General features: G+C 32.3%; 1 protein-coding gene and 1 pseudogene across 1 annotated transcript in view; one reads left to right on the top strand and one right to left on the bottom strand.

Moving 5' to 3' along the window:
• LOC145269488 (DNA-directed RNA polymerase, mitochondrial-like) overlaps nucleotides 1-24,802 on the top strand; it is a 147,754-nt gene that overhangs the window by 54,351 nt on the left and 68,601 nt on the right. The window contains exons 12-18 of the mRNA XM_080125213.1: nucleotides 1,438-1,554; nucleotides 2,921-2,962; nucleotides 9,196-9,266; nucleotides 14,056-14,125; nucleotides 19,975-20,110; nucleotides 23,589-23,722; nucleotides 24,302-24,402. Coding sequence (XP_079981339.1) covers nucleotides 1,438-1,554; nucleotides 2,921-2,962; nucleotides 9,196-9,266; nucleotides 14,056-14,125; nucleotides 19,975-20,110; nucleotides 23,589-23,722; nucleotides 24,302-24,402 — 671 coding nt within the window. The remainder of the gene's footprint in view (nucleotides 1-1,437; nucleotides 1,555-2,920; nucleotides 2,963-9,195; nucleotides 9,267-14,055; nucleotides 14,126-19,974; nucleotides 20,111-23,588; nucleotides 23,723-24,301; nucleotides 24,403-24,802) is intronic.
• Nucleotides 8,657-8,791, bottom strand: LOC145269959 (U2 spliceosomal RNA; annotated as a pseudogene).

The following is a 24,802-nucleotide window of genomic DNA, read 5'->3' on the forward strand; positions in this document are numbered from 1 at the left end:
CATTGTTTTTAAAATATAATTATCCACTGAGACATGTTTCATTGTCTATGACTCATCAGAATGGCTGAATCTAGCAAGATTCGAAATTGGGACCCCATGGTAAGAAGCCTAAACTTACCGCTCGGCCATCTTACACGACTGTTCAGATATATTGCGATTTACATAGATGTTTTTTGTTTCTGCGATATCTTTTGAATGAATATATATATATATATATATATATGATGATTGAAACGTTTTGTCAGATGAGTGCCACTCCCTCAGACACTTAAAGTCCATGAGCCCAAAAATGACTTCCATCGCCACAGGACCATTTTAATAGACAAATGCCTGAGGGAGTATCTATACACAAATGATGTTACAGAGTTTTAGCTTTGTACGACAGCTAAGTCTCTATCGGGTCAAAATGTTGAGATCCAGCAACAAGCAAGAGCAAGATAGCCAGCAACAAGTTAAACTGCAGACCAGCTTAATGGTTTTTTAAATCAGAGACCTGCTTCTCCTAGAAAGGTTGCCTTCACCACGGCTTACAGGAGCTCTCTCTACCCCAACACAAACATACATACACACAATATCACACGGTGCTAGTTGGCTGTTGACTCCGAAAAAGGGTTCATTCGCCCTTTGGAAGGTCTTGTTTTTAATCCTTCAGAGAGACTAGCCACCCTACTCACCAAACAAGTCTGGTGGGGGAACCAGTTTAGTCGCCGGTGACCCGACCATGAGGCAAGTAGTACTGGATTACATGGTACCAGTAGCATATGACATATATATATTATATATATATATATATCTATAAAAGTGAACGTGTCTGTCTCTGTCTGTGTGTCTGTCTGTCTGTGTACATTTCCCTACGCAATAACTCTGTCAATTTTTAGTCTATAGACTCGAAATTTGAAATACCAGGTACTGAGATTTGGGAAAATCAATGTGACGGGTGTCAGCCAGAAATTTGGCTGTTAAGGGGTCAAATTTCAACGATTTGACCTATAAGAACTCTACCAAACTCCTCTGACAATTTTGGGTCTAGACACTTGAAATTTTAGATATAGGTTCCTTGAACCTGGATCTAACTTAATAAAGTGATTTGAACCCGAAACTATAAATTTTAAAGGGTCATAATAGGGGTCAAATTAAAAAAAAAATTTACTCTTTTTTTTTTTTTTTGCTCAGCATACACCTCCAAACACCCGGGCAACGCCGGGCTGCAATGCTAGTATATATATATATATATATATATATATACACATATATACACACACAAATGCTTTTTTCGTAAATCTACGCCGCTCCTATAAGATAAATATTTCAACGGTAAAAAAACAGTCTAAATATTTCCGTGTTTGTTCTAAATTCTGTAAAATATTTTATTGGCAAAAACATATTTAATTCTATGTTAAAAAAATAAACATTTAAATGTATTTGCTTTTTTCTAAGATGAACCGTTTGTACCGAGATTATATTGAATTGTACAATGACCCGAATCTGGACATGCTAAACCATCGAGTCTTGTGGGAGCGGCTGCAAGCAAAGCATGCTGATGGGCCAACCTTGGTAAGTTTCAGTACTTTTTTTTCATCCTAGGTGTATTGTTTTGGTTTTAGTTTTTTGTCAGATGAATAGCAGAATACTCCTGTGGGTGAGTATTTCATGCGAAAAGCAGATGGACCGTCTTGGGCTTCCTTTGGTGGTGTGTCCTTGTTTTCTATCGGTCTGGAGTATGGTCCTGTGTAGTTTTAGGAGGTTCACTCTCCCAGGCTTTATTTTCTTACCCTTTAAGAAGGGGTTAATTTATTGCTAATCACCTGAGGCACCCCTGTGCTAGGCTACATGTTTTAGTTGTAGATGCGAATAGTAGATATTGTAGATGATAGGTATGTTATTTAATTATTGGAATCCTTTGAGATGAGTAATTTGTACATTTAGTGGAAGCAGCCTCGGAGCCTCGGATTGCCATATCTCGTTAACCAGTGTTCGGGACATAGATGCCCAGATAATTTTTGGTAGGCCAGAGAGTGCTCCTCTTTTAGGGATGCTGGCTCGGCATCCCATTTTTCGACCTTGTGTCACATCTTGCTCAGGTGGCCAGCAAGTCAATATCTATATAGATATATATCTAGATATAATAATATATAACTAATTTCCTTATTCTAGGGTATTTAAAAACTTTTTGCCTTTTTTTTTTTTTTTTTTTTTTTAAGAATATTGTTGGGACGCTTAATCAAAATTGGCAAAAATTGGAACTTTTAGAGGTATTCTAATCTGGAAAATTAGTATCTACTTTCTGTGGTGGTCAACTGGACCATTTCTTGCAAGGGGGACGTGATAAACTTGTTAAAAAGAGCTGATCCAACCAACCCAGGGTGAATGCTGCAACCATTGCCATGACCTTAAAAAAACTAGGGAGTCACTGCTTATCAAATCCCAAGTGCCATGCGATAATAAGGATTAATGGATGTCAGGTGACCAGTGAGAAAACCCTATGATGATTAGTTGTGGTGGAAATTGGGTAGAAATTAATTATTTAAGAGGATGGCTTAATAAGATCAATAAAAAAAAATAGGAGGCATTACTTTTAGAGTATAGCACAATAACGTTGACACACCAGTTCTCGCCAGATCACAGAAGTTAAGCAACGTTAAGCCTGACCAGTACCAGATGGGTGACCAGTTGGGAAGGCTGGGTGCTATATGTAATTTCTGGGAAGGTTGAGTATAAGGCCAGCACCCTCATCCCGTAAAAAAAACTTGTTGCTACAAAAGCATCTACAAAGTTGTGGATAGCCTATGCCCCTCCTGGGACTGAAGGCTATGGATAGATCAATTACTTTTAGAACGTTTCTTGTATATATGTGTATATATATATATATATATATATACATATATATATATATAAAATGATTTTCTTTTTTATTTTGTAGGATGTCCCCAACAAAACTTGGCCGATTCATGTTATAAAAGGGGTAAGTATAGAATGAATAAATGAATTTTGACAAATTCTCTGATTATTTATATATATATATATATATACATACACATATATATATATATACATACATACACATATATATATACATACACATATATATATATATACATACATACACACATATATATATATACATACACATATATATACATACACACATATATATATGCACATACACATATATATATATATACATACACATATATATATATACATACACATATATATACATACATATATATATAGAGAGAGAAAATAAAAAAGGAACAAACCGTATTATGTGTTCACCAACGTTGGAAACGTTGGTGAACACATAATACGGTTTGTTCCTTTTTTATTTTCTCTATTTTGTCGGAATACTATTTCCATTATTTTCATCATATATATATATATATACATACACATATATATATATACATATATATATATATATATATATATATATATATATATATACATATATATATATATATATATATATACATACATATATATATATACATACATATATATATATACATATATATATATATATACATACATATATATATATATTTATATATATATATATATATATACACACATTTTTTTTTTTTTTTTTTTTTTTTTTTTTTCGAACAAATAAATAATTTTAAATATTTTTTTTTGAATTGTCAAGATTCATTTTCTCCAGTAATATCGGTTTACCAAGTTCCTGGAAGTAATAAATGATAATTTTAGTTTAATTTAACGTTTCCGGAAGTAATGTTAATTTTGGTAAATTTATTCTTTCCCTTTCCGGAAGCAATCGTTTGGCCATATAATGATGTCTCCCCTAGATTTGGATAGCAAGTGCGTGAAAAAAAAAATGGCGTCTCCAATTTCGGCAATTAAGTGTAGAAGCACCCCAGATTTTTATGGGTCGCTATTTTTGCCATGAATTGTTAGGTGAAAGTTTTTTTTTTTTTTTTTTTTTTTTTTTTTTTTTTTTTTCAGTCAAACTTGCACTTTTTTTTTTTTTTAAGAAAGGTGGTAGTAAACGTTTCTTTTTGAAAACATAATTTGGTACTCCTTGGGCGTTGAGTTCCATGGCAACTAGCGTAAAAAAACATGCATCGCTCCCTTTCTGACGCAAGCGCACGTAACACTTTTTTTTATTTACTGACGTTATCGTAGTAACTAAACAATTTGTCACATTATTTATTTTGAAAATTTTACTCTTTATGAATATTAAAAGAAAAATTACTAAACATTTATTAATAATTCCTCACTTTTACAGACATTTGTTTTTAAATTTCTTTTTAAATGACAACTTTTATCGACTTTTTTTTTTTTTTAATAGCATTTGCGGACGGGTATGCTGACATTTGTTTATCGGCTTTTATTTTAATAGCATTTGCGGATGGGTAAAAAACGAAAAAAATAACTACGCCATTTACTGACAATTTCTCGGTATCTTGACTTTGATAACATTTATTTGTTAAAAATATTTGTAAAAGTGAGAATTATCAGTAAATGGTCTAGTTATTTTTTTTGTTTTTTACCCATCCACAAATGCTATTAAAAAAATGAAAGTCGATAAAAAGTCATTTAAAAAGAAATTAAAACAAATGTCATACCCATCCGCAAATGCTATTAAAAAAAAAAGTCGATAAGTCGTCATTTAAGAAATTTAAAAACAAATGTCTGTAAAAGTGAGACATTATTAATAAATGTTTAGTAATTTTTCTTTTAATATTCATAAAGAGTAAAACTTTTTTTCAAAATAATGTGACAAATAATTGTTTAGTTACTACGACAACGTTAGCAAATAAAAAAAAAAAAGTGTTACGTGTGCTTGCGTCAGGAAGGGAGCGATGCATGTTTTTTATGCTGGTCGCCATGGAACTCAACGCCCAAGGAGTACTCTGAATTTTTATTATAAAAAAAAGATGAATGCTTTATATGAACACTTAAATAGTTAGGTGAAAGTAGAGAAAAGTTAGATTTTTTTTCAAGAAACTGTACAAATTATTTTTTTGGTCAACAGATGTTAAGAAAATAAACAAAAAATACTCCCATCATTAATTAATTCTGCAAAAAAATGAATAAAATGTTGGTTTAGTGTTTAAACATTTGGACAATGCTCGGCTGAATTCGGTCACCACGATGGCCGGTCGAACCCTAAACTAATTGGAATCCGGTGGTGGTGGTGGGGGGTAAATTCTTTTTAATTTTATCTTTTGTTCAATTTTTGTGTGGGCTTTTAGCAATTGTAAACTAACAAATTTAACCAAAATGCAAAAAATTCAACAATTAAATAATTTTGCTCAGATTCTAATACAGATCCTAGTAAATCAATCCCTCTTATTAGAACACTCAAGGGAAGGACGGAACCAAATTATGTATGTTAGGGAGAGCTTCTATTTTTTTTTATTTTTATTTTTTTTTTACAATATTTTAAGCAGATTTGACACTCAGTTACCAGATTTTTATGGGTTGCTCGTTAACTTACGATAAAACTTGCGAAGTACGTGTTGGATTGTTGTAAAAATGGAATGGAAATTTAAATTTTGCTCCGTTTTAATCTTCTTTTTTTTTTAATTGTGCTTCTCCCAAACAAATATAATCAAGAGAATAACATTCAACAATTGTACTTTATATATATATAAAACACAAAATATAAAAAATATATATATATATTAACAAAAGAGAAATAATTCCATTTTTAAACGAAAAAAGTCAATTTAGTATATAAAAGTTCCGTTTAGTGATGTCACGTGATGGCACGCGGTGTGAAATAATTGTCCCCAAATAAAAAAAATGGCCCATCCGTACAAAGAAAACTACCTATTAATTATAGAAAAATTAAGTATAATGTTATAATTAAAGAGATATATAGAAACACGCATGCGTACCGTAAACATATTATACCAAAATGTGGAAGCCATCCGTCCAGTTGTTATTTAGACTATTAATTACGAACGAACCAAGGGTTACATTTTTATATGGCGGCGTAGTTCAGATCAGATCCTGAATGTAATTGGCAGTAACCAAGATGGTGGCCAAGAATCAAATGCGGTCTGTGACGTAGTTAACGGCAAACTGATTGAAATCAAAATTCAACAATTTTTATAGTAACTTTGGAAGGTTTTCAACAGCCAGTGGTTATAAAAACGATTGGCGAATCCACTAGTCTCATACTCTCTACTAGGAGTCAAAAACAGGTTACACACCCCCTTTTTTGATATAATGGAAAAATCCTTTCGGATTCAATTTTGGTTTGACTTGAGAAAAAGAAAGAAAAATAAAATAAATAAATAAAAATAAAATAAACAAATAAATGAACAAATAATAATAAACCGATAAAATAATTGTTTTTTTTGTTTTTTGTTTTGGGGGAATTTGTCTTTATTCTCATTGGTCAAAAGGGATTGTTAATATATTAGTATGTGTGCAAAAAGAAGCCATTTTTTTTTTTTTTTTTTTTGTAAATCACATTGAGTTTTTTTTTTTTTTTTGATAGATATAAAAATAAACTTTTCAAATATATATAAACATACAAATAGAATACTTTTTGAATACATATAAACATATGCACAAAAATTCACAATATATATATATATATATATATATATATATATATATATATATATATATATATGAGATTTAAACCGTGAAAGTAGCTTTATAAAATTATGTTCTTATTTACTTGCTTACTTGCCTCCCCACGAGAGCAGAGTTAAACAACAGGGCAGTTTTTAATGTGGAGAAAATCCAGCTGCTCAAAAAAGATACCACGCTCTATAACAGACACAACAAGAGAACAAATAAATACATATCTAAAGAAATGGCAGGAACACTAGAGGATGACCTCCAATCTGTAGTGGAATGGGGACAAAAATGGATGGTCACATTCAATGCTGCCAAGACTAAAGTTGTTTCCTTCAATAATTTCAAGAAACCTTCTCTATCACCAATAGCAATGGCCAAAGACTCTTTATCTGAAAAGCACATCCTTTAAACTCCTCGGCCTAACGTTCACAGGAAACATGAGTTGGAACAATTACATTGAGAGCATTGCCAGGACCGCTGCGAAAAAGGTAGGTTCTGTCTACCGTGCTAGAAAGCTACTAACGCCTAAAAGTATCCTGTACCTCTATAAGGCAACCATTCGCCCATGTATGGAGTATTGTTGTCATATTTGGGCTGGTGCATCTGCTACTAGTCTCTCACTCCTAGACACGGTTCAAAAGAGTCACCAACCTAATAGGTCCTGAACTGTCATCTAGGCTTCAGCCTTTGTCCCATCGATGAAATGTTGCATCCCTCTGCCTGTTCTACAAGTACTTTAACGGTGAATGTTCCGACAAACTGCGAGCACTTGTACCCCTCTACGTAAATACTCCCGACAAACCCGACAAGCAGTAAAATCACACCCCTTCACAGTAAAGATCCCTAGATGTAAGAGAGCCTTCTACTCCAGTAGTTTCTCCTCCATAAGCGCTAGACTTTGGAATTCCCTTTTAGGTTCCTGCTTCCCCAATTGTACTGACATGCAGAAGTTCAAGTGTAACGTGAACCAACATCTTGCTGCCACACTCCCCACCTAGTACCCCTGTAGCCTGTCTCCCTAATAGTAGCCCCGTACATCAAAGTGGCAATGTGCTTTGTTTGGGGTGAAAATGTAATAATAAAAAAAACAAAAAAACTAACTGATGACAGAAAATATGAAGTGTAGTATCAGAACAGATACTATACTGTGACCTATGTTATTCATTTAAATGTGATTGTGAGTTTTTATATGAATAGTTTAAACAGTTTTTTTTGTTTTGTTTTTTTTAAGAAAAGAATTTTTGTCGCTTCTACACTATTGGAACGAAATTTCGGAAGTCGTAATAGTGAATATCACATGAAAACAATGGTATCTACGTATTCCTCAGATTTTTAAAGATGATTATATCCAAAAATTATAAAAAATCGATAAGTTAGAAAATTATTTATTAAAGAAAATAAAAAAATAGAATTTGATGAAAACGATCATAAGACAACGGAGAGTTCACAAGGGAGGTAATTTTTCATTTCAATTAAAAAAAAAGATGGCAGCAATTTTTCACCTGCTAACACAATTAAAATTGTTTATTTTAATAATTCAGTAATATTCAGGAAATTCCGACTGCATAATTTGGAAGCTACCATTGTAACTTATTAGAATTGACAAAAAAATCAGTAGAAACCATTGGTTTTTATCTGAAAACTCCATTTATCGACTAGAACATCTCGTCCCAATTCTGTATAAGTGCCAAATTTAAAAAAGTCTTTTTTTTGCATGGTTTCATATATAACCTCTAGTTTTTAAAACTGCATCATGTGATTTCAAATATGAATGTTTTTCCTACAGCTTGTATAGGTATTCTTCTAGTGTGTGTATATATACATATATAAAAAATCAATGCATAAGGTGTATATGTTTATATATTTTCTCCATTCATTTCTTATTTGGTAACATGTAAGGATACAAAATGTCTTTTGAAAAATATTTTCTTCTAAACAAACTGTACTTTCAACTGTCGTCCTCAGTAGCTTATGTTCCTGATAGTAGCCCCTACACCAAAGTGGCAATGTGCCTTGTTTGGGGTGAAAATGTACCTATTTACTATGCCTCCCCACGGGATAGAGTTAGACACCAGGATCGTTTTTTAACGTGGAGAAAAGGTTCAAAAATAAAAAATTGTCTCAGTCGTGAAGGACTGATCCTCCACCGAAAGAGAACAAGAAATGGAAGTGCATCATCTGAAGGACAGATACTACACTTTGATCTTGGCCAAAAGGCCAAGAATTAGATAAAAAAAAAAAAGATACTGCTGTTTTTTTTTTTTGTTTTTTTTTTTATCGATTTTTTTAATTTTCCGAATTTCACTATTATAGTGTGGTTGCGCTGAAAAATAAAAGTGAGAAAGGTTATGCAAACAGTGGTGTGACAATGTCTACTTGTGGTCACATCTAAGTTTAAAGCAACAACAGAAAACAACTAATGGAAAGTATTTTCGGTCTGGTCTAACCAGATATAGTGAAACATAAAAGAATTTTTTTTTTTATTCATTTTGATAAATAATTTTTGGTATTGCTTAAGCGTCTTATCTTTTTTTTGTTATAGAAACTAAATACAGCATACCTTGTGAACAAACTGATCAAAGGACAAAACGCACACATATTGATACGTACATATTTATTTTTTTAAATTTCCAGGTTGGTCGGATCCTATTTGACATTGTGCTGTATGATCTGAAGATTGAAAATACCAATGCTAAAGGCCACAAGTATGTTTGAAATTTTCTTTATTATTTCAACTATTATCTTTATCACTAGACATTTTAGTCCATTAAAAACGGACAGAAGTTATAGCCCAATGATTTAGAATCAGTGCTTTATGTCAAATTGATGGTTAAATATGGTTAATTTTTTGCATTAAATACTAACCCATATTAATCCCTAACTGTACATAAAATGGATACCATAATACTTAATTCACTGCGCGTTATTTTAACAAAAGTTCATACAAAACTTCAGCTGGATCAGTCCAGTAGCTTCCAAGAAAACTTCTAGAGTAAATGTGGTATTTTGGTGACTAATCCCTATTAATCCGTAACTGTGTATTAAACAGTTCCCATTATTACCTTGTGGGATGTTGTTAATATATACGTGTCATGTGATTGTGTGTCGTGTTACTATATGTCTATAGTGGCTTCTTCACTATTTGGACCCTAACTTATTATGTTGCAATCTATTTATGTCCGTCTAAATGTGTTGTGTGCATCAGACATAACATGAACACATACATGTCTTTCGACGTACCTCATCAACTTTTCAACTGAGTCATTTTTAATTTATACTTACACTTTATTTTCATCTAGCCTGGGTGCCCGGCGTTGCCTGGGTATGTCGAGGTGTATGTAAGGGGGTTGGTTGAACAATCCAAGCCCTAAAAAAAAAAAAGATAGAGGGAGAGGTGGGATCAAACTCGAAAACGTAGAGTAATTAGTCTTCCTTGTTAACCATTAGGCCAAAGAGGATAGTGAAATTATACGAAAAAAGCCAAACACCCGAGATGATGCCACGTCGGGAATTTTGTTTACCTCAATCAAAAAAAGAAAGAAAGGATGTTCATTTGCGAATGCGAGATATTACGATCTGGGAAGTATATAAAACTTCTCGCAGAATCTAACCGACGCAAAAACCCCAATGCAAAAAGCTTTTCATGGGCGTACACAAATGTTCGCGCCTTTTGTATATTAGACTAGCCTGGGTGCCCGGCATTGTTCGGGTGTTTGGAGGCGTGTGTTGAGCAAAAAACAAAATTGGTAAGAGGCAGGCAGGCTCAAACCCGTACCGAGAAGGAGAAAAAGAGCGTGAAAAAAATATGTGACGTCTTTACCGTTGCGTCCATCACCGAACCAGAAGTGACAAAGGTTTAAATTAAAACTAGTCAATCGAAAAGAGGGGATGTTTTCGAAAATATCGGCCAAAAAAGTACCCAGTTGAGAGTGAAGGAATTAATGTGCTTAGCCAATTTTTTGATATTTGTCGTCCAAAGGGTGGAGCTTCAAAACGATACCGATCTTGTAAAAATCTGTTGTGTCTGTCGAAAGTTTTAGGCAGACATACAAACAAACAAACATACATACATACATACATTTAAACAGACAGGTCAGATTTATATTATAGACTAGCGGGTGTTAGAGGTGTGTGTAGTTTTGGGTAGATCAAAACAAAAGAATAATAAAAAATCATTGCCCGGGTGTTTGTTTTTCGTAGGTAAGTAGGAAGGATCAAACCCGAAGCCTTAAGGCGAAGTTGGAAAATAAAGTGTGAAAAAAAAAACGTGCGACGCTAACCACTTGGGCAGCAATAAGCAGTAACGAAAAGATGTTTAAATTTATTTAAGTATTAAGAATTGGCAGGTGCCCGTACTTGATGACTTAATGAGGTCAACTTTCACTGCCGGGCAGTATTTTATTTTTTGCGGGGCAGTTTTTCTTTTGGTTTTATGATTAAAAAAAAGCCAAATCCACAGGCGGCGATTGAAAAATGTGGAATATTTAGTTTTTCAAAGTCGGGAAAATTAAATAGACATAGAAATAGAATTTCATTAATAAGGACAGTCGTATAATAAGTGCACAGTTTGATGTCAGTGTGGGAACTGTACACACAATTATTTGACGAGAGGAACTGAAAATGCAGAAGATTTGCACAAAGTTTGTCCCAGACTATTTAACTAAGATGAGCATCAAAACAGTTCCTCACCATTTTTATAGTCCAGACCGTGTTCCCTGTGACATTTGATTATTCCCTAAGCTCAAGGAAAACCTTAGAGGCTGTCGTTATGAGACAATTGAGGTGATGAAAGAGGCTGTGACGAGGGTCATTGGCACGTTTATACAAGAGGACTTCCATAGGTCCTTCCAGAAGTTGTTGGAACAATACAACAAGTGTATTGCAACTGGAGGAGATTACTTCAAAGGGAACTAAAGTTTCATGTGTGTACCGTCAATAAAAGTGCCCATACAAAAGAAGCCTGGAAACTTATTAAAGGCACCTCATACTTTTCATTGTGGTAAAAAGAAGAGGTTTTGCTAGAAGAGATATTGTTAGTCTTTCTCTACTCTATCGTTATTTCTATGGAAGGTACTCGACTGAGCTCCAATCTTTGGTTGTTCTTTGTAAGATATTTATAGCAAAAACTCTTCTTCCTACCACAATGATAAGTGACTTTCCTTTCTCCCTCCTTGTGTCAAGTAAAATTTCTGTGGACAAAGCTTCTTTTCTGTCTGGAACACATTACTGCATGACTGCTTTCCTATTAAAACTTGATTGTCTTTAAATCCAATATCGTTCTTAACTACTTCATAGTAGCAATAATTATGTATTGTGAAAATCAGTCATGCACACAATTGCCAAATGATAACGTATGCTCGAATCATGACAGGACGTGTGGATTTCAAATTGAACTGTCTTCTCGTATAGAAACTCGCAAATGAAACTCCTGGAAACATTTATACTTGATTTCAGTGACAGCCATGATGTACTCTCATAGTGTTCCTCATTTTAAAGCTGACAATCATTAATCCTTATCCTCGATTAGATTTTGGCTTTGATAAATGGTAATCTAATAGTTAAAGAAAAGTCCCATTGCAAGGTTGTCATTTTTTTTCAGCTGTATATCTGTGTTTGTGTGTGTGTGGGGGGGTTAAAACTTTCGGTTATAGTCAGCTAACGTGCTTCCTAACTTCCAGTGTGGCTGCTACTGGAAGCAGTGACAAGGCAAATCAGTTCCTTCACTTTTATTGTTCTTCAGTATTTCAATTGTGAAGTAATTTATTGAAATAAAATATAAGAAAAGGGCATTATTGAAAAAATATACAATAAAAACTAACAAGATTATAAAATATAAAAATAAGTCTTTATTTGCACTTTTAATAACAAAAGTTAAAAATAAGTTTTCATTTTATTTGAAACTAGCAGGAGTGCCTGGGTGTTTGGAGGTGTGTGTTGAGCAAAAAAAAAAAAGTGGTAGTAGGAAGGCAGGTTCGAACCCGTACCGCGAAAGAGGAAAAGAATAGGAAAAAACGTGACGTCTTTGCTGTTATGACCACCGCCAAACTGGAAGTGACATAGGTTTAAATTAAGGCTAGACAATCGAAAAGAGGGAATGATTTTCGAAAATATTGGCAAAAAAAGCGACCCCTCCCTGTGGAAAAGTGCCTAGTTGAAGGTGATGAAATTAATGTTTTTAGCCAACTTTTCGATATTTGTTGTCTGAAAGGTTGAGCTTAAAAACGATACTGATCTTGTGAAAATCCGTCGCCTCTTTCGAAAGTTTTAGGCAAACATGCAAACGTACATACATACATTTATATATTGGTAACTCAAATTTTCGATCCAAACCGATTAAAAAGCTTGCCCTACCTCTGAATACGTTTTATGTAAAATTTCAAATGTTTAGACCAGAAATTGTCTGAGTAATTTGGTAGAGACCGCAATGGTCAATTTTTTTTTTTCAACTTTGACCCCTATTATGACCCCTTAACATTTATTGTTTTGGACTCAAATCAAGTTAAGTTAAATTAATGTCCAAGGAACCTATTATCTAAAATTTCAAGTATTTAGACCCAAAATTGTTGGAGGAGTCTGTTAGAGTTCTCAAAGGTCAAATCGTTGAACTTTGACCCTTAACTACCAAATGTCTGGCCGAAAACCATTACAAAGATTTTCCCAAATCTCAGTACCCTGTATATCAAATTTCGAGTCTGTAGACTGAAAATTGACAGAGATATTGTGTAGGGAAATGTACACAGACAGACAGACACTTTCACTTTTATAGATAGATAGATTATATAAGAAATACACATTTATGAAATTGTAATGGTGAAACAAAACCAAAGAAACTACCTTGCAGCAAAAATTATTTTATTTTTTTATTTTAAAAATAAGTTTTTTATTTGAATTTATATAATAAATATATGTTTATGAAAATATAAAAATAAAATTATTGAAATCAACAAAATTTCAAACATCATTAAAAAAAAAAAAAAAAAAACGTATCCAATACAAAATATTCCAAAAATAGTTTTAAAAGATTTTAAAATGTTTTCAATAATTAAAAAAAAAAAGAGCACAAAAAGTCTTCTCAATAATTCTTTAAAACTAAATAAAACTAATTTCAGTAATTCTTAATTAAAATAAGATAGAAAAAAAAAAAAAAAACTTTTCCATGATTATTATATAAAAAAAAAAAAAGAAAGATCAAAAAAAAAAAAAAAAAGCACTAAAAGAAAAAGTACATGCACAGGGGAAATATAGGTGTGAGAGAAAAAAAGTGAAGGAACTGATTTGCCTGGTCACCGCTTCCGGTAGCAGACGCACTGGAAGTTAGGAAGTACGTTAGCTGACTATAACAAAGCTTTCAAAGAGTTAGACACTTAAAATATTAAAAATTATATTCTTCAGCCTTTTTCTGATTTATGTCTTTGTTGTTAACTTGAGTATAACAGTATTTATCATGATTGTATGAAATATTAAAATGTTTTTTTTTTCTTTTCTTTTTTTCAGCCATCAGTTAATTCCGGCTTTCTATACTCTCTACAGGAATTACAGCTATGTTACAAAAGAAGAAGTGAAAGTGAGTTGATTTGCCAATGATATATATATATATTAGCAGTTCAGCCTAGTTTTGCCTGGGCCCTACATACTGTTCATAACTTTATGTGCATAAGTATATGTGGTACTTGTACGGTTTAATCAAGACGTTAAAAAATGAAAATATCGAAAAAAAAAAAAAAAGTTTAACGTATCCATTATGGAATGAAATACTCAAAAAAAAAAAAATTTCACTTAATTTCATCCAGTATTTTTTTTTTTTTTTTTTTTACAACGGAAAAACAATTTATGATACCGAGCAAAAGGTCCAATCTTTAGGAAGAAAAGCTAGCATTAAAGATGGGGAGGGAGTGTCGGTGATTTAAATTGAGTTATTTCTCCGTGGCGTGTTCTAAAAATCCAAACAAAAATTTCAAAAAATTCAAAGATGTCTACCTTCAACGTGCTGTCATAAAAATGTGTTTTTCTGCTGTAAAAAAAAAAAAAAAAAAAAAAATACTCGATCAAATTAAGTGAAATTTTTTTTTCGGAGAGCTTCAGTTCAAAACGGATACGTACAATATAACCTTTTTTTCGATATTTTCATTTTTTAATGTCTTGATTAAACTGTACAAGTGCTGTATATGTATGTTAAAATGTTTGACTCATGTTCAGGAAACCTGCATGTAAAATTTCAAGTGTTTAGACCTAAAATTGGCAGAGGAGTTTGGTAGAGTCTACAATGGTCAGCTCTTTCAACTTTGACCTCTTGGCAACCAAATTGTCCAAGGAACCTGTATCTCAAATTTCAAGTGTTTAGACCCAAAATTGTTGGAGGAGTTTGGTAGAGTTCTCAAAGGTCAAATCGTTGAACCTTGACCCATTAATCGCCAAATATCTGCCCGCAAACCGATCACATCGATTTTCCCAAATCTCAGTACCCTGTATATCAAATTTCGAGTCTGTAGACTAAAAATTGACAAAGTTATTGCATAGGGAAATGTACACAGACAGACAGACACACAGACACTTTCACTTTTATAGATATATAGATAGATAATGTAAATGCATTAATGAGAAAAGAAAGTGTATATTTAAATGAGTGGGGTCACCAACAATTGTTATGTTTGTTTATGCTTGTTTTATTATTTAATATTTTCATTTTTCAAATTATTGAAATAATTATTTAAAATAATTTTAACGCTTTTCGGACGATCTCATGTCTTTTTAAACGACCTCTTCAGAAATATTGTAAAAATAGATGCTTTGACAAAGCCATTTTGAGGGTAAATCGGAATCTGGGAAAAATATTGGAATTGTTCTATCAGTAATATCTATCTATCTATACTTCTATAAATTTGTTTTTCTTTTGTGTGTAATGCTATTCATATTAAAAACCGTCTTTTCTATTTATTTAAAAAGAAAATACAATTTTCTTATATATGGGTTGTGGAATTGCATTCACTAGCAAAAGATCTAGCTAATTTGCATATTCTTTTAAACATTCATTTTGATTAATTCCCTATTAGTTGCTTCGGCTTTCTAATGGGATAATCATCTTTAGTTAACTATTACGTTTAATTACATCCATGCAGATATTCTACATGATTTATACTTGCATAATATTTGCGTAAAAAGTGTGCAGTAAACACAGAACTGTTTCCATATATATTTATGTATACGTATATATTTTTGTTTAACAAATTTTGCCTACCAAACTCCTAGAGTTTTTGGTCTACAGACATGAAACTTCGTATATAAGGTATTTGAATCCATGCAAAACTTTATATTTGGGTTTTAGCCCGGAAAAATCAGTGCAAAAGTGTGAAAATTTAAAAAAAAATGAAATTTGCCAGGTGAAGGTCGAACGCCGGCATTACGAATGCATAACGTAGTTGCTATTGGTTCATGTTTTAATTTTTAGCCTTGCAGTAAACATGTTTTCATATCCCAGTCATTGACGGCAGAGGCAAAATAAATTGTGAGCTGAACGTTTTGGTTTCGATTCTCGGTGGTGACGCATGAGTCTTTTTTTTTTTTTTATACTTTTTAAATCATTGCTCCATATTGCATCCAATTTATCTATCTATTTATGTATATATCTATAAAAGTGAAAATGTCTGTCTGCCTTTTCTCTATGGTAGTTAAGGAAGATTATTATACGCAAAGGCATTACTTTGCATATTCACACTTTTTAATATATATATATGCACATAACCGTATGAACAGTCCATAGGGCCCAAGCAAAGCCGGGCGGAACCGCTAGTATATCTATAAAAGTGAAAGTGTCTGTTTGTTTGTCTGTCTGTCTGCGTACATTTCCCTACATAATTACTATGTCAATTTTCAGTCTACAGACTCGAAATTTGATATACAGGGTACTGAGATTTGGGAAAATCTTTGTAATTGGTTTTCAGCCAGAAATTTCGCTGTTAAGGGGTCAAAGTTCAACGATTTGACCTTTGAGAACTCTACCAAACTCCCCCACCAATTTTGGGTCTAAACACTTGATATTTTAGATATAGGTTCCTTGGACATGGATTTTACTTAATAACTTGATTTGAGCCCAAAACAATAAATGTTAAGGGGTCATAATAGGGGTCAAAGTTGAAAAAAAATTTGACCTCTGCAGTCTCTACCAGACAATTTCTGGTCTAAACATTTGAAATTTTACATAAAGGGTATTCAGAGATAGGGCAAGCTTTTTAATCGATTTGGGTCGAAAATTTGAGCTACCAATATATAAATGTATGTATGTACGTTTGCATGTTTGCCTAAAACTTTTGACAAAGGCGACTGATTTTCACAAGATCAGTATTGTTTTGAAGCTCGACCCTTCAAATACCAAGAAATTGGCTAAAAACATTAATTTCTTCACCCTCAACTAGGCACTTTTCCACAGGGAGGGGTCGCTTTTTTTGCTGACATTTTCGAAAGCCATCCCCTCTTTTCGATTGTTTACGTCACTTCTGGTTTGGCGGTGATCGTAACAGCAAAGACGTCACATTTTTTTCACGTTCTTTTCCTCCTTCACGGTACAGGTTCGAGCCTGCCTTCCTACTACCACTTTTTTTTTTTGCTTGCTCAACACACACCTCCAAATACCCGGACAACGCCAGGCGCCCATGCAAGTATATCTATAAAACTGAAAATATCTGTGTGTGTCTTTGTACATTTTCGACTCGAGATTTGACATAAGGAGTATTGAGATTTGGGATTTCTGGTCTAAACGTTTGAAATTTTACATAGTGTATTCAGAGGATAGGGCAAGCTTTTTAATCGGTTTGGGTCGAAAATTTGAGCTGCCAAAGGGTCAAAGTTCAAAAGATTTTACCTTTGCAGTATCTAGCAAACTACTCAACCAATTTTGAGTCTAAACATTTGAACTTTATACATAAGGGGTATTTAGACATGCGGCAAGCATTTTAATCAGTTTTGGGGCGAAAATTTGGTTGCCAAAAGGTCAAAGTTGAAAAAGTTGACCTTTGTAGATTCTACCAAATTCCTCGACCAATTTTGGGTCTAAAGACTTGAAATTTTAGATGTAGGTAACTTGGACATGGGTAAAATTTTGTATCTTGATTTGCGATCAAAATAATAAATGTTAAGGGGTCATAATTGGGGTCAAAGTTTAAAAAAATTGACCACTGCGGTTTCTACGAAATTACTCAGACAAATTTTGGTCTAAACATTTGAAATTTTACATAAAGTGTATTCACACGTAGGGCAAATTATGAACAGTACATAGGGCTGAACTGCTAGTACATATTAAATATATATATATATATATATTAAGTAATGTGATTGATAATTTAAAAAAATCAAATTATGATTAAATTAAAAATCCGTTTCATAAGGAACAACAACAAAATCAATTATCTGTACGATCGTTGCTTATTAAAAAACTATATGTAATAATTATTGTTCGTAACTGGATGTCTACCACAATAAAAAGCACTGTTTTCCGAAACGATCGTACAGATAATTGATTTTGTTGTTGTTCCTTCTTATGAAACGGATTTTTAATTTAATTATAATTTGATTTTTTAAATTTTAAATTATCAATCACATTACTTAATATTGAATTAGCTCTAGGATATTTACCTATCAAGCTTATTATATATCTAAATTACAACGAGCACTTTCTCTTTCCTGTATTTTAATTAAACTAGTAATTTCACTGTTACATTGAAATACACTCAGCTCTTTAGACTATTGCTCTAATCTCCTTTAAATTATATATATATATATATATATATATATATATATATATATATATATATATATATATATATATATTTGTTATTATTCCAAAACTAAAAGATATATTTGATTCAAACTGATAAGTTCTTATTGATTTTTTTTTTTTTTATGAAGTACGTCTTAGATGTGTTTCATTGAATAGTGGAAGACCACTAAACAACTCATCGTAAATATATATATTTATTATGAAAATGGTGTTTATTAGAGGCGGCAAACTTTAAATTAAAATAAATTGCAGAAAAAATATTTTTATTATACCAATATATTTAATTCGATATTTTAATTTTAAATTTGAATTATTTGAATTAAATTTTAATTTTAAATTAAAATTATTTTAATTTTAAATTGAATTAAATTTTAACTTTAAATTAAAATAAATCGCAGAAAAAATATTTTTATTATACCAATATATTTAATTCGATATTTTAAATTTGAATTATTTGAATTAAATTTTAAATTAAAATTATTTTAATTTAAAATTTGAATTAAATTTTAACTTTAAATTAAAATAAATCGCAGAAAAAATATTTTTATTATACCAATATGTGGTTTATCCCTAAAATTAATTTTGAGAATTTATAATTTAGATACAATTTCAGGCCTATGTCCCTGCGGCTTGCAAGTGTATGGTGTAATCTAGAGGTCTAATTTTTATAAATTCTATGCATAAATAATATGAAACAAGTAAAATATTACAAATTCCGAGGATACAACTTAATACTGAGAATTAGCATCAGCTTGATGGTTAACACTTATTTTCAAACCATCAGCTTGATGGTTAACACTTATTTTCAAACCATCAGCTCGATGGTTAACACTTATTTTCAAACAGGAAAGTTATTAAATTGTCAAGCAAAAATGTGACAATAAATTTGGTTTTCTGAAATGCATTTACACATTGTTAAATACTGATATTTTTAGAGCATTCTTATAAAATATCGTAATTTGGTACTTGTTTAGTTTAATCAAGACATTGAAAAAAAAAAATATTGAAAAATTATATTGTACGTAATGGAATAAATTAAAAAAAATTTAAAAAAGTCACTTAATTTGATCAAGTAGTTTCTTTTTTGTTTTTTTTTTACAGAGGAAAATCAAATGATAATGAGATCGATTGTGCCGCGTCCATCTTGTGTATTTCGCGGACGAGGATGGAGTGCCAAGGGAGATAACTCCAATCACAGCTTAAATTTTGTCAAAGTTTGACGAGATTATTTTGAAACATGGTCAGAAAAAAATATCTAGACAAATACTTTAATTTTGTTTTCACTTATTTTACAGAGTTTTTTTTTTGTCCTTTTGTAATCCTTTTTTTTTTTGTCTTTTGTTAATCACTTTCTGGTTTAAAGGCATCCTTCCTCATTCGTAAAATAAGCAAGATGGCCGGAACATGATCGATCTCATTAATATTTGAAAAAACTACTTGATTAAATTTAGTGATCTTTTTTGTATGCAAAACTTTATTCTGCAACAAGTATGTACAATATAATTTTTTTTTTTTTTTTTTTTTTTCAATATTTTCATTTTTTAATGTCTTGATTAAACTAAACCCGTAATTTTATTAAAAAAATTTGTGTTCTACTGAATATATATATATAATACAATTTTTTGTTTTGATTTGTTTCAAAGCCTCATCCCAAAACGATGAAGTTATTCCAGTCCACAATGAATTCCAAAGTGACATTTGACGCCATCGCTTTGCCAATGCTGATTCCTCCAGTGCCTTGGATATCTGTCAACGTTGGTTCGAACCTATTGGCCTTCAGTGAGTATTGATATGAAAGTATTAGTGTTTACCAATATGCGAGTTGCCTTCAATAAGTTTCCAGACTTTTTTCATATGGGTACTTTTATTGATAGTATACCAAAGTAATCTCCTCCGGCTGCAATGCACTTGTACCATTCCAACAATTTCTGGAAGGCCCTATAAAAGTTGTTTTGTGTGAGCATGTCAATAATTCTCATCATAACTTCTTTCATCTCCTCAAGTGTTTCATAACGATGGCCTCTAAGCTTTTCCTTGAGCTTAGGGAATAACCAAAAATCACAGAGAGCAAGCTCTGAACTATAGGGAGGCTGAAGAAATGTCTTTATGCCCATCTTGGTTATGACATTTTTCTAATCTTTTCTGAACAAACTTTGCACAAATCTTTTGCATCTTCAGTTCCTGACGAATGATTGTGTGACAAATTCCCACACTGACATCAAACTGTGCACTTATTGTCTCTACAGACATGCGACAAGCCTTATTCATGAAATTCTTTAATTGATCAATCAACTCTGATGCTCTGACTTCCTTACTCCTCCCACACCTCTCATCATCCCTCACAGACTCCCTGTTTTTCTTGAATCTCTTATGCCACTCAAAAACTGATGCTTGATTCATGCAAAATGATCCAAAAGCAGTCTGAAGCATTCCATACGTTTCTGTGGCATTTTTATCAAGTTTAAAACAGAATTTTATTGCATATCGTTCTTCTTAAGTGTCCTCACGTCCAGATTGCATTTTTGTAATTCCCCAACTGTGACAATTAGGCTTTAGTGTATTCCAAATCCTGCTGTAGCTGTTCATTTGAGCCTGAAATCATAATAATTGTTAAGTCATCTCATAAGATGTTTAGCAATAACATAATGAATTTTCAAGAGTCTACGACAATTTTGAATGCCTGTTCAAAAAAGTCTGGAAACTTATTTAAGGCACCTCATATGTTACAGAAAATTATCGAGTAGAATTCTAAGAAAAGATAAAATTAATTCACTATTTAGAGTCAACAAACTGAACAAGACCATTTGGCATTTTAACATTAGAAAAAGGGAGATAATTTAGCATTTTAACATTAGAAAAAGGGAGATAATTTGGTATTTTAACATTAGAAAAAAGGAGATAATTTGCAACACTCTGGCTTGATGCTAATATGATTGGGTATTTGTGCCCCCAAATAGTAAACTAATTTTTTTATATCATTGTTTTTTTTATTTATTTATTTTTTTCAGGTTACTATTTTCAGTGACAAGTGACTTATTTTTTTATGCAGATATTTGCAATTTACTGCACAATATTCATATGCATATAAAAACGTAGGCATCTTTTTAAAAAAATTACTGTTTATTGAAGACTTGCACTTATTTAGGAAAACAAAAATAAAGAAAAACCTTTATAGTGTACCTACTTGTCATGGCATGAAGGTGGCATATTCCAAAAATCATGTAAATTGATCATGTAGTTTTATGACTTTTAGCGATCAAAAAAGTTTTCATTAAAATCTTTGTAGTCAAATTAAATTGTCCCCCTCTCCTCCCCCTTGAATTTTGGTAAATTTTAAAACAGTGTGCCCAGAATTTCTCCTATTCAGCTCGTAAAATTTGATTTTCTTTAAAATAAAAAAAAAAAAATACTTGAACAAATGATGTGATTTTTGGAATATGCCATCTTCATTCTGTGATAGGTATGTATATCATGAAGACTTTTTTTGCATTTTCTTTACTTAAAATTTTCATTATAATTGCAAGTCTAAATAAAAACTAAAATATTAAAAAAATAAATCAGACAACTTTTCGATATGGTGGGACTTAATATGGTTTTTCTTCATTATTATAGCGTAATTTAAAAAAAAATGAAATATTTCATTTCAAGTGAAACAATGGTATTTACACGGTGGGACGATAAAAACGTTGCCCTAAAGAAAACAACGCTACAGATTTATTTTAAAACTTTTATTGAAAAAATTCAATTCAGGTAATTTGATTATGTAGTAGAGCTGACATCTATTCAATATAACTGCCATCAGCCTCAATCACCGCCTCAATACAGGTCGGCAACTGGGAGCATACTTTTTTCACAAGTGTCGACAGATGGTGGCGATCAGGATGGCTTTGTTGTTTTGGGGAGGTCATGTTGGTGATGTTCTCGATGTATGGCCAAATGAAGTACTCCAATGGGTTCAGGTCAGAGGAGGTGGGGGGGGGCAGTGCCAGTGAGAAAAGGGTACAATGTCATAGCACTCCTTCTGAAACCAAGCCTGGGTCTCTTTGTATTTGTGGGCTAGCGCTGAGTCCTGTTGCCACACCCAGGGTCTGGCAGCAGCCACCTGATTGCACCAGGGGATCACCACATTCTTTAGCATATCCAGGTACACGTTGGCGTTGACTTTCAAGCCGATTTTGAAGATGTGAGGTGGCATGATGTGGCCCTCACTTGAAACCACACCAAAGACCAAAACCGTTGCTAGAGATTTTGTTTTCATCACTCTGGGCACATCCCTGTTATTCATCGCAATCCAGCGATGCATTTTGAGGATGCTGGCAATGGTTCTGTTGTCATAACTTGGATCGATAGAGCATTAGTTGTACAGTGGCGCATCTCCGATCTCACTCGTTGAACATTGTGTCACTTTCAGATATAAGAGGCTCCTGTCGCTCTTGGGATTTGTACATAACTGGCCAACTAGTAAATGATCTGCAACAAAACAAGAAAACCGGTTTTCATCAAATGGAAATGGAATCATGTAGTCTTTTCCATAGCGACAATTTCATCATTTCACCCTGTACCGAATTGTCATCTCATAGTAAGGAAAATATCCAAAAATCACGAAAAACAGATGAGGTAGAAAATTAATTATTAATGAAAGCAGTTTTAAAGACAATTAGCGAAAATTGAGTTTTGCTGAATCGGCCAAAGATTTTAAGTTTTTTAGAAAATATTTACCTCTCTTTTGTTGCAATTAGAACTCTCCAGTTTCTTTCTTTTTTTTCTTTTTTTTCTTTTAGCAAAACTCAATGTTCATTAATTGTCTTTGAAAACTGTTTCCATTAATAATTAATTTTCTACCTTATCGTTTTTCATAATGTTTGGATATGTTCATTATTGTGACCTGACAATTTAGTAGATACCATTGGTTTCGATTGAAATTCATTATTTCAATTTTCAAATTTTATTACAATAACACGAAGAAGAGCTCTTATCATAGGGTTTTATATTATCTGTCACAAAAATTCAAATTGAAAATTTTAGTGAACGAAATACTAAAGAAATTTTTTGCCTTATCAAATAGTGTTTCATTTGTTTTTACATGGTTTAAGTCTATTGTTTTTTTTTTACTATTTAAAAAAAAACTATCTTTTGATCTCTAATGTGCTATGAATTATATTACAAAGATTCAATGTGTTAGCAGTTGATGTGAATGTTATATATAAACAATATGTCTAGTATTTTAATATTTTTATTCTTTAACATTAAATTTCAGCCAAACTGATCCGTTTGCCAGACGCAATGAATAAATCAAACAACAACAATACCATAATGACTTCTGGGAATCTCAATGCTGTCTTTGATGGACTGAATACTCTCAGTGCCTGCCCTTGGATCATTAACAAACCCGTAAGCAGTTTTAAATTTTTTTTTTTTTAAATTTATGGAGGGACAGTGGTTACTAGTGTTGATAATAGATTTGCTAGTGCAGCTTTACTATAGTGTGTTGTTCGACCCAATGTGTATTTTCAAACAAAGGCATTTCAGGGGAAAACATTATGTACTTAAGTGTCATGTCAAAATTAGTATAAATTCCAAAAATTACGAAAATTGGTCCAGTAGAAGATGTGCTATAGCTGAGTTTTAGAAAAAAAAGTGTGCCGTAGATCAAGAAAAAGCAAGATGGACGATCTGAAAGCTGTCCAATGCAAGCCAACATGTAAAACAGATGTTGAAGTGACTATGATGATGATGAAAAGACAGCGATTTTATTTAAACATGAAAGTAATGTCGACAAACAGTAAATTTATTGTAATGAGCTAGCTCAACTGACCTAGTGTGAATGCCGTTGCAAGTCGGTCATCTTTGTTATGTTTTAAGATTTTTTTTTTTTTAGCTTTTTTTTTTCTCTTCATTTAAAAAAAAAGTTTTTATTGTTTCTCTTCCCAACATTTTTCACCTGTTTTTTTTTTTTGTTTTTTTTTCTAGGTTTTAGATTTGATCATCAGTATCTTTAACAACAAAGGCAACAAAGATCTAGACATCCCTCCACCTGCCACAGAATGTCCACCATTACCAAAACTCACAAAGTAAGCTTATTTTGCAATCCAAAATCTTCATTTTAACTGTGGTTAAAATACTCATTATTATTATTGGCTCACAAGGAGCTTTCACGCAGGTTATCAAAGATCTCTCCTTGAAAACAGCCTGTGGTGTTCACTAGAAGCTGAGTGAGAAATCTCCCCAGATTTCCAGTATTCTCCGCCTATTTCGATACTATTTGCAGATAAATTTGTATTATCGCAACAGCTGCTTGCCATTGATTTTTCTCGTTGGCAGCGGCTATTGGTCTTCACTGGAATTTGAGTGGCAATAAGCCTCCCCAAGGTCCCAGTTCTCTTGGCATTTGTCCAGCAGAGATCTGGTCAGTGCTCTCTCCTCGGTCTTTCTTTGCTCCTTGACTCTACTTGGCTGTTTGGTTTCATTTTT

Source organism: Euprymna scolopes, chromosome 45, assembly GCF_053919585.1.
Source record: "Euprymna scolopes isolate OS-2025 chromosome 45, ASM5391958v1, whole genome shotgun sequence".
Taxonomy (NCBI): domain Eukaryota; kingdom Metazoa; phylum Mollusca; class Cephalopoda; order Sepiida; family Sepiolidae; genus Euprymna; species Euprymna scolopes.